At 36.7% G+C, this 10,969-nt stretch overlaps 2 protein-coding genes across 3 annotated transcripts; one reads left to right on the forward strand and one right to left on the reverse strand.

The window, feature by feature from the left end:
- The first annotated feature begins 4,678 nt into the window (after positions 1-4,678).
- LOC113302804 (F-box/WD repeat-containing protein pof10-like) lies at positions 4,679-6,380 on the forward strand. Of its 2 annotated transcripts, XM_026551764.1 has the most exons (4): positions 4,734-4,861; positions 5,278-5,392; positions 5,525-5,684; positions 5,865-6,380. In XM_026551764.1, the coding sequence occupies exons 2-4, from the start codon at positions 5,386-5,388 to the stop codon at positions 6,049-6,051; spliced, it is 354 nt and encodes a 117-aa protein (XP_026407549.1). In that variant the 5' UTR covers positions 4,734-4,861; positions 5,278-5,385; the 3' UTR covers positions 6,052-6,380. The 2 variants fall into 2 exon arrangements, with proteins under 2 accessions (XP_026407548.1, XP_026407549.1); XM_026551763.1 differs by lacking the exon at positions 5,278-5,392 and having other exon boundaries at positions 4,679-4,861.
- Positions 6,381-6,963: 583 nt separating this feature from the next.
- Positions 6,964-10,574, reverse strand: LOC113301527 (molybdate-anion transporter-like). Its single transcript, XM_026550300.1, has 8 exons — positions 10,280-10,574; positions 9,578-9,722; positions 9,303-9,471; positions 8,779-9,049; positions 8,249-8,514; positions 7,926-8,141; positions 7,675-7,786; positions 6,964-7,546 (listed from the first exon to the last, which is right to left on the reverse strand). Exons 1-8 carry the CDS (start codon positions 10,428-10,430, stop codon positions 7,485-7,487), a joined length of 1,392 nt encoding a protein of 463 aa, XP_026406085.1. The 5' UTR covers positions 10,431-10,574; the 3' UTR covers positions 6,964-7,484.
- Between the last annotated feature and the right edge of the window lie 395 nt (positions 10,575-10,969).

A 10,969-nucleotide genomic window follows, 5' to 3' on the forward strand; every position in this document is an offset into this window, starting at 1 on the left:
AAATGGACTAATTTGTCCCTCCTTTTTAAATTGAAAAGACAGAATTGTCCTCCATCATATTTAAACCTAATTATGAATGAGAAGAATCAAAATCAGTTTTTTTTTTCTTTCATCTTCTCTACTTCTCCATTGTAACTGTAAGCACCACCTCCATTAAAACAAAACTGAAACTTCATCGTCTTCGATTAATCGGCGATTCGCAAAATTAATAATCATTGATTGAAGTCTACATTATAGATGACAAAGAAGAAGAAAGTTGACGAAGATTGTAGCGATTCTAATCAAGCAAATCCTCCAATAGGTGAAGAAGAACAATTTCAATTTCAAACCCCTCCACCAGAGAAATTAGTTGGAATGACTTACATGAGGTATGTTTTGCGAAACCCATTTAGGGTTTAGTTTACTTTGTTCGTTTTAATTTCATTTTCTATCATAAATTAGGGTTTTAGATGAAAAATCAACTTTTCATATCCTGGGTTTTGGTTACTTACGGTTGAAATTAGTTATATTATGAACCGTAAGTGAAGCTTTTGATGCTGGTACGGTTCGTAACAATTGATATTTTCTGAAATACCAACCGTATGTTCTTAGGTCTGAGAATTTTTCTCAGTTACGGTTGATGTTGAAACGGAATTACGAACCGTATTTCCCTCTGCATGTTAAAATTTCTGCCTGCGGTGCCTATTGGTATGTTAGTTACCAACCGTGTATTAGGTACGGTTCATAATAGTGTTCAACCGTAAGTTATCGTGCCATATTAGATAACTCTTTTGTACGGTACATAAATAATTTCTTTATCAATCGTAAGATAGTTACGGTGTGTGTTGATATGTGCATCTTTAAACGTATATTATCTTGTGTCTGAAAGCCTATTTTCAACTAATGTTACGGTTGATCCCGATAAGAAACTTACCAATCGAATTATTATACGGTTTGTTATAGTCGTCCAGTTATGCACCGTAACTTTCCTACGGTTTGTTACGATTGTATAGTTACACACCGTAAATTGTTTTAGTCACACTGTTTTTGGTTTATTTGTTTATATTTTGGTTGTTCAACCCTTAGGAATTCATACAAATGTATTGCTTTTGTAGGAATCCTGATAGGATGAAGAATTAGAGAGGGAATAACTTAACTCCGATTGATCATACGTCCACCCCTCGTGGTGACAAGCATTTATGGGTGGATTATAGAGGTATCCACAAGAATGAGAAGAAGAAGAATCAATTTGAGATTAGGCTTAGAGAACCATCTGTAGGTAACTCTGGGGTTGAATTAGAAGCATCTGAACCCAATGAACAAGAAATTGAAGAAGTGGGAGTTGAAAAGAACTGTGAAGAAGAGGAAGAAAATCCTGATGAATCCAGTGAGAAGAAGAGAAGGAAGAAGAAGGAAATGATGAAGAGGAGGAAAAGGAAGTAAGTGATGAAGATGAGGAAGAGGAAGAAAATTATGAAGAGGGAGTACAAAACAAGGGGAAAGAAATTGTTGTAGCTACAACTCCAGCTCCAGCTAAACCAGTTAAAGAAAAGAAGCCGAGAAAGGAACCCGCACCAAAAGGGTTGCATATTCCTAATGGAGGACTCCCCTTACTCTTCCCCTTTGGTGGTTCCTTGATATCAAACCTAAATTGTGGATATACGAAATCTCTCAAGTTACTCAACCATATTTGTCTTTGGCTCCGGCTTAGTGAAGCATATTTCTCGGATAGAGCTCTTCCAATCTCGGTATCGCCAAACGTTCCTCCAAAATCTCGATCAATTATTGTTTCACGGAATGATAATTGTTGCCAAAAGGGATCAACATCTTGAATCGGGATCACTTTGTCTTGGTATGTGGCTATAACATGCCGACATGGGAGTCCAAACTTGTCATGTTTGGACAAACACATTCTTCTTTATAATCCCCCAATTCAAAATGTTGTACTTCATACATTATCTTATCAATTGCGCGGTGCGAAACTTGAAATGTAATTCCCCTTAGCCACGAATTGTATAACCATTTGGTATGTAGTTTACTTTTGCTTTTTTCAAAAGACTTTGTAACTCTATCGTGATCACGGAGAAAATAAGCATTCATGGCTTCAAATAACGTAACTAACCCACCATTACAATTATGAAATTTCTTCTTCAACCGGTTGTGAGATGACTCCGCCGTGCTTGTAGCTTGGTTGTCAAAGTTCCTATATTGCTTAGTGAACGCCGCTACAAACTTCTCTTTGTGCGGATCCAACCAGTTATCCAACAAATACTTCACAACACTTGGATAACTTCTTTTTCAATGAGCCACTAACATACGAGCTCTATCCTCATATTCATCCACGGTGATAGAATGTATCAAGGCTCTCCACTCCATTTTTAAACTATCCCATTTTAGTTCCGCCAACTTGTCATCCTTCTTATATTTCTCCTTGGCTTCCTCTTGTTGATGTAACAGTAGTTTATTTATTATATCCATTTCGCTTTTTATGGTTGGACGGACAATGCGCATGCACTTAGTTTCAATAATTTTCCACAAGTGGAACGTGCAAAGAAGGTTATGAGCTTCCGGGAAAACCCTCTTTATTGCATTCAACAAAGCTTGTTCCTTGTCGGTAATAATCACCTTTGGAGTGTATTCCTCTTCGTAGAATAGCTTTACTTGGTTTAATGCCCACACATAGCTCTCTTCAAGCTCATTCTTCAAGAAGCAAAAACCAACACTAAAAGGAGCATTGGTAGAAGTTTTCCCGACAATGTTAAACAACGACATCTCAAACTTGTTGGTTTTGTATGTGCAATCCATTAGAAGCACTTGATGAGAGCACCGTGCCAACTTTACAAACTCGGGATGAGCCAATAAAAGATGTTTTATTCGTCCTTTCTCATCTTCATCGTGGAAAACCGAGTAATTGTGCACCTCCTCCAAATGCCTTAATTGTTGCATTTCGTTCCTTTGTTCCCATTTCTTATTCTTCAATTTTGTTCTTGCGTTGTAGATATTAGGTAAAGTAAAAGCATTTTATGGGTTTCTTTCCTTTAAGTGAGCGAGGATATCAATGGGCTTCATACGAATTTATGTCAATGACTCTATGATCTTCTCTTATTCTTCAGTAAAGCGTCCAGCATAAGAGTGTGTTAGCAAACTATCCGGTATAGGGTGGTTATGAAAACGCATACAACTTTCTCCAAAAACCACTTTCTGCCATGTTCCTTTTAAATTGAAGCTTGAAGGGGCATCGGGTCTTCTTAGAATAAGTAGTCATCTTCCTCTTTGTCTTTGCTTCGTGCACGGTACCTTTTTTGCGTGACTTCTATGTTTTCCACTACACTCGCAGACCATTTGAAGGCAATATCACTAGTGGTACCATTACAAACTATGATACACTTAATCAACTTGCCTCGTTCTCTAGCCCACTTATTTGCATCATCTTTCTCATCCCATGTCTCCTCGGTTAAATAGTGAAAGCTAGAATCTTGGGTGAGAATTTCATTTGCTAAAGGTTGTTCATCCATTATGGGAGGTACATCAACGAGCTGGAAAAAAATATACCAACATTAGTCTAAACGAGGCAAAAAAACGAAAACGTATACAAAGGTACGGTTGGTAACAAAGGAGTATAAAAAAACCGTAAGAGAGTTACGGTTTGTAACTTTAATCTTACAGTAACCGTAGAAGACATACGGTTGGTAATTGTCATCTCCTAACAAACCGTAAGTTCATCAAAAGAAAACTAAAACACACAGTGTAACTTACGGTTGGACATGAAAAGTCAATAACACACCGTAGCCGAATTACGGTTGGTATTGATTTACATCTTATGAACCGTAGAAAGTGCAGTAAATACTCTCATGCACATGATGAGTTACGGTTGTTAACTACTGCACGACACTATCAACCGCAATCATCCTACGGTTTGTAACGGAACAAATTATACCAACCGTAACTGGTATTATTTCAGGGTTTACCCCAAAATTGAGCCAGTTACGGTTGGTAATTGATACATTACGCACCGTAACATAGAGTTACGGTTGTACCCGAGCTCAATTCCAACCGTATGTTCTTCTGAAATTTTAAAAAATTTGATTTTTTTACGTACTTTAGAGAATTTTGAGCAACAAAAATCTAATGGGAACTACTTTAGAAGTATACCTGGTCATTTTCAGTGCTGGGTTCTTCACTTTGTTGGTTAATTTCTTCAATTGGTTGAGATTGACCTTCACTTTGGGTCAAAACATCTACACCATCCAACAAATACTCCATATCAGGATCTCCATCAAGAGGTATGTAGTACTTGTTTTCTCTATCATATAGAGATTCACCCACCTCAAATTTGCAACTGGAATCACTTAATTTGATTGAGTGAATTAAAATTTAGGGTTTCACAAATATCACATAAGTTTTTCTTTTTCTTCTCCTCTAAACTTTTTTTGTTTTTAACTCTAAAAATCCGATTTTGGTTTCGATTTTGAGTTAATATAAGTGAAGTTAATCATTAACACTAAATTTGATTATCATCACTAAATTAGGTTATCAATTATGGGGGTTAATTTGTCATTTCCAATTCTTTTTGATAAAGGACACCTTAAATGATCATGTAATGACCCTTTTTATCTTATTAGAATACCGCCCCTCTAATAAACCATGACGCCCCTATAATAAGCTTGGCGGTAAATCAGCATGTCACCCGTGAGATTGGGCGTGTCACACAGCTAGCCATATATTTTCTTCTCTTCTCACATCAACAAGAATCTATTTTATTCATTCATCTTCTCTTTAGAAAGTTGAATTTTGAAAAACAAAATGGAAGGATTACCAACAGATCTGTGTTTGAAGATTTTTTGTTTCTTAAAACATCAAAGTCTTGCAACAGCTCAACAAGGTAATTCAATCCTACCAGTATTACAGACTTGTCTTCTTAAATTTTGTATCAAGGAGATATGTAATTGTTAAATTCCCGAGTTTATGAGATGTGATCGAGTTTTTGAATTTCGATATATGGGTTTTGATTTCTGTGTGGAAAACTGAGATGGTTCAGTTGAATTATGCTTGTTCAGAGAAGACAGATTTTATGAAGATATAATTGGTAATTTGATAGACTTGACACATAATTCATCCATGTGACCATTAGACTGTTGCAAGATTTCTTCTTTTTGTGTTAGAATAGAAAGTTACTAGCTTCCAATCTGGAACCTCACGGGTCTGTTGAGTTTCCCTGTAATTATTCAATTTCATCTCAGATATTCCAATTTGCTTGACCTGAATAAACCACTAATATTATTATTTTTTTGATAATAGGATTATGTCTTGTTAAAAAGTAGAAGTGTAATTGAAAAATAAGATAGACAAAAAGGACTTTCTATTTTGGACGAACCTGTGTTATTTTGGATTTATCTCTTGAAGTTCATGAGGGGTTAGTATGTGTTTCAAGCAAGTGCAAATGTTTAAGAGTTCAGAAAATGTTTGGAAAAATCAGATTAAAAAGTGAAGCTTCATTAGCAGACAGACTCAGGTTCAGTATTTAAGGCTACTAGTTGTTTTTCAGTTAGCAGGAAATGGAAGCACTTGGCATCCCAGAACATTCTATGGTGCAATTTATTCAAGGAGAGGTGGGGAGATGATCAAGCAGCATTTTACGCCCCTACAGAATCTAAAACATGGAAAAATGTATATGAAGTTCAAGATCGCTGTGATAGAGTTGGATTGTAAGTCGAAACTTGTTATGTTTGTCATTTTCAGAATATAGTTTGACTTCTTTAAACTTGGTTTCACATATTCTTATATGTATATATATATACATTTGTTATTTGTGTGTTAGCATATCTAATCACAGGGTAATCTTGCTTCCCCTGTTTGGATGTTAATGGACTGTCTACGTATTTCAGGGGACTGAAGATCATCAGAGAAGGTGGTGACTATTATCTTGTTCACCAAGGTGAGATCCAAAGGTATTTGGGTTCGAGGAATGATGAAAAAGATGTGAATGATCACTCCTGTAAAAGAGGTCGAATCACCAGTGAAGGATCATTTGAGGAAGAGGTATTCTTGACAAAATTCTTTTTTTATGGGTGACCTAGAAATGGCAGCAAGTGACGCAAAACGGAACAGAACTATGTGATGCGAAGCAAGATCTGTTTTGGCATGATGAAATGTGAAGTCCAGGTTGCCCTGATGGAGAAGCAACAATGTGATGTTAACTTCGGAAAGGTCTTTGAAATCTTGATGGTGCAACCGTGTTATTTTCTTCTCCGTGTAGTTGTTACCAAATTGCTTGTATGTATGCATGTATTTAAGCTGTGAAATAAATTTGTTCAAATGTTTTATCTCCTGTTAAAAAAAAAAACAGTATTCACTGTTTATATTCCTTTTTATTAATAAACAAATGGTCTTCGAAGTTGCAATTTAAAGTTTTTTCTCTCAAGTTTCTTCTGAAAATGTCAAATAGTTATAGTCTAAATTATCCAAACACTGGACATTGTAGCAAGATATCTTCATATGTAACTGCGAACTGCTATAGGGAACCGTGTAGTGTGCTTGGCAATCATGCATAAAGGAAGAATCTTTATCTCGAGCACTACAGTTTATGGATAACCACTGATTGTCTTCACTTGAACATGCTGCTACCAAGTTTTGACAGAGACGGAGTGAACAAAAAGATATGGTACCTTAGTATATTACCAGCATCCATATATGAGCATACAGGTGGAGAAAGAGTCTAGGCTCATGTGTTCATGTTTTTCGGACATAACAAGGGGGGTTCCATGCTGCAAATTCCCTTGGATCTGACAGGCCATGCTGTACGCCATTTAATATTACAGTATTTCCATATTTCCTTGTTAACTTGCCATATGTGGTTACATTTTAGAAGGTAAACAGAAATTAGAAACACACAGTTCGTACTTACAAAGAACCAAGGAATGTTTACCCTTTTTAAAGTGATTGTCATCAAATCGACATAATGCGTGCAATGCTTAAACTGTCGTATGATTAGAAACGATATCTATTTATATATAGAAAGTTCTTACAGAACAGAGATCCGTATCTTGCAATCTCCAAGAAAAATAATCATGTAACAGGTGTTCAATTCCACATAAAAAAGGAAAAAAGAGAGAAAACCCTAGACATCCTGTTGTATTAACCCCTTAAACACACTTAGAGAGAACAAATAAAAACCAAAATTACAGCAGAGAACTTTTAGTTTCAAAAAATTACAGTAGGAAATAATATAATCCATACCATGCCACTAGTTTACTTCGATACCTATTATTCCTGCAACTGTCCTTTGTTACCTATAGCCCTGAACTCTTCTTTTACCAGACTGATTTTTCTTCAAAACCTGTTCTCAATTTAATGGATCGTGAACCATCCTATATCTCCCCTATTATTTATAGGAATGGTAAACTAACAAATTGCATTGTTGCAACTACTACGTCTCACTGTTAAGAAAGATCGCCTATTTTTTCCTGAACCGGTCTAAGCTTTGATGGTTGCCACCTTCACATCAATTAGATGTTCAGGGGTTCAGCCTCTGTGTCCCTCTCCTTCAATGATGTCCAGTCTTCAGGCTCTGCATCAAAGCAAACATGAGTCGGATGAGACAGAATTCACGAGCAGAACTCAATGGGTCATAGAAACGAGACCTCTAGGATGGAAATTTGTTAGGTTCAACTAGATATACATGGGCGATTAACTTACTTGACTTGTTGTGCAACTCTGCCACTACCATGAGCCGCCTCTGCAAGATGGACGCCATCAAGAGGAATATAGAGCACATTCCAAACATGACAGTGATCGGGAACGCATTAACCTTCAAAATAACAAGAAACACGTTAGCATAATTACTGAATGACAGGAAATAAACCATCTTCAAAAATCACTTGAGATAGGGAAGAAACAGAATATCGAGCTGAGAGCTTTTGAAAATACAGAAAGTGACAGGTGTTTACATTGTATAGCACAATGCACACAAAGATGTTGAGAGGAATACGGAAGAAGTTCATGATGGTGCTTCTGGCCTCCTCAGGGATGTATTGCGATCTCATCTTCATGATTGATGGCCAGAATATGCCAACACACGATTCAAATGTACAGAATCCAAAAAGTTGAATACACCCTGCAAATGAGATGCTTCCACCTTTCTCCCCTGAAGGAGGTACCAAGAACTGTTCCATATGAAACACCGCAGTTAGAATCATGCACCCAGGAATTTCAAAATATAGAAGAACACGGTATATGAAGAAAAGCTGAGGAACTGGAATAAATATCTTACACCAGTGACTAAGGGAAGAAGGAAAGTACAGGCAGAAACTGCAAACACAATCTGCATGTAGCCTTCAACTTTGAGATTTTGGTGTGCCATCAATCGAGATGCAATAGAGCTTCCCAACATAGAGGCCAACATGAATGTTGCAAAAATAAATCCGTGTGGGATGTCCTCGTCATTAGGGCTCAAAGCAGGTGTCCAAAGGAACACAAAGGTGTACATTGAGCCTTCAAACAAGGACTGAATAGCACCCAACAGTGCAATCTTCTCGTCTGATTAGAAACATATATTACAAAAAAAAATTAAACAGGAGAAAAAGGAAACCCGAATGTACCGCAGAAAGAAACTAGTTAGACTTAAAAGATCAATCATTCCAACAATGGATTTTTTTGCTTATCTACTTGCCATTTGCATCATTGTCCAATATACAGATCTAAAGTAAATAATTGTTAACAAGTTTGTAAGCTGTTCTCAGATTCTACCCCAAACTACGACAATTTAGTTTTCTGAAGGCTAAACTGAAGATAGAGACATACCAGAAGCAATGGCTACTGCTGCACCCCTGAACTGGGTAAGCAAGTCCTTGCTTTCAGAGGGGTCACCAAAGTTTTCGCTCCATGTTGATAAGATAATAGCCATACCAATGGCGAGAAAGCATGCAGCGGCATCAAAGGGGGCAACAGGACCAAATCCCAAATTATCGGCGAGCATGTTGCCAAACAACCCAGCAAAAATAGCAATGAGACCATTGCCAAGAAATATTGCCTTGGAGAATGTCAATGACAGCCATTGTTGTTCATAACCTCTCTGCAAAGTTCAACAGACAATGCACGATAAAGCATCCAAATTCAAATTGAGGATAAACACCAAATGAAAAGAGAGCTTCTTTTTTTTTTCCTTTTTTTCCACTTGATCTGAAGACATTTTACCCCTGAAGAAACTAATTGAAGTGGTAAACCTAATCTTAGCCTTTTGAAAGCATCAAAACCAATTAAGATTTTTGAAAATAACTCATACTAAGCTGCATTTCCAAAACAATGAAAAAGATGCAAAATTTTACCTTGTTGTGTTCTGCAACTAGCCATGACTCGAAGGCTGAAAACAGGAGGGAAGTAGCAATTCCTCCCAAGATACGACCCACCATCAGAACCTTGTACTGAGGTGAATGCTTGGTGATACAACTCAGGATGTATGTTATACAGTATGTGATGCAGGCCCTCTTACGTCCTCTGCGTTTCGTTTACAAAGTCATAAGCGACAGATAAAAACAATAATTTACTAGTAGTACAGACAGAATAAAAAAAACATTAAATGCACTTGTAACTGATCTATTACGTTTTGTCAGCTAGAGACCCAACAACAGTCCCAAAGAGCATAGACGACCCAAAACCAGCAATAAAGAGACGTCCAATATCTCCCTTCGAGAAACCATATTGGCTGTACAAGAAGTAGACATATGGACCCTGCAACCAATCCCCAGCTATAGGCCACAAAAAAATAAAAAAACAATAATCAGAAAACTAGTATTAAAATATACATCGAACATTCTAGTTGTTAATCAAGATCTATGGCAATGACTGAATTACAAGAGTATTTCAGAGAAACTAATTGGAGATACAATTAAAAGCATGAAGCGCGCTTTGGCATTTCTACAAATACCTACATTGCAGATCTAACTACCAATTTAACTGCACTTTGAATTATTAATATATATATATTTTTGGACAGAATTAAAAGTCCAATTAAGATAAGACTATACTGAGTATGACGAAAATCAACCAGATCAATCTCACATTGTCACCCAACATTATAATCATTAGATCAGCAGCATTACACTAAGAAAACTACTAAAGCAGCTGATCCTATATTACACCGTTAAAATTTCAGATCACTCCAAAAAGATGACTGGAAACAAACTAAATCAGAAAATAAAACACTAGATCCAAGCAACAGCTAACCTAATCATCAAAATTAACAAACGAAATGGGAAATTTCAAGTCAATGTTAAAAAGAGGAACATATCAGATCTGAGCTTACCCATCATAAGAGAATACACAACTAAGTAGTTATTCTTGAAAGCATTAAAAGCAGTAGAAGTATTAATCCGATCTTTGTTGTTTTTGCTGAATTCTAATACTGCTACCACTACAGACATAGCTCCAAACACTAAGTAATAGAACATCTCCATCTCTGCAAATCGATCTCACACAACCACGGAGATTTCTATTGAGACTAGCAGAAGAAGAAGAATGAAGAAGAACTGAAAAAGCTGATAAAATGGGATTTCGTTCTTCTACTCCCCAGACTGATTCTCTCTCTTTATGTTAGTGAGTGAAAACCTGGGCAAATAGAGCATCATCTTTTGTGTTTCGAGGATTGTCGATTTCCACGTGTCAGAATCTTAGTGTTGTGTTTTGTTAAAGACTGTTGTTTTTCTTTTTTAAATTAATTTGGAACACTAGATCTTATACTAATTTCATTAACAATGCACCGACTAAACTTAGACGTGTTCTGTTATGGGCCCAAATCAATATCTTCCACCTACCCCTAAGTCTTATGGTGGGCCAGGATTTTAAGACCGTCGATTTCGTCATCTCTTTTTCGATGGTTCTATATGGCTGGCATTAAACGGTTTTACACTCTAGCCAAATTCCGTGTTTGCCGACAAATGTATATCTCAAATTCTTCACTTGTCCAGCGTTTCGATCAGAATTGGCACAGCTTACC

This window comes from Papaver somniferum, chromosome 8, assembly GCF_003573695.1.
Source record: "Papaver somniferum cultivar HN1 chromosome 8, ASM357369v1, whole genome shotgun sequence".
Taxonomy (NCBI): domain Eukaryota; kingdom Viridiplantae; phylum Streptophyta; class Magnoliopsida; order Ranunculales; family Papaveraceae; genus Papaver; species Papaver somniferum.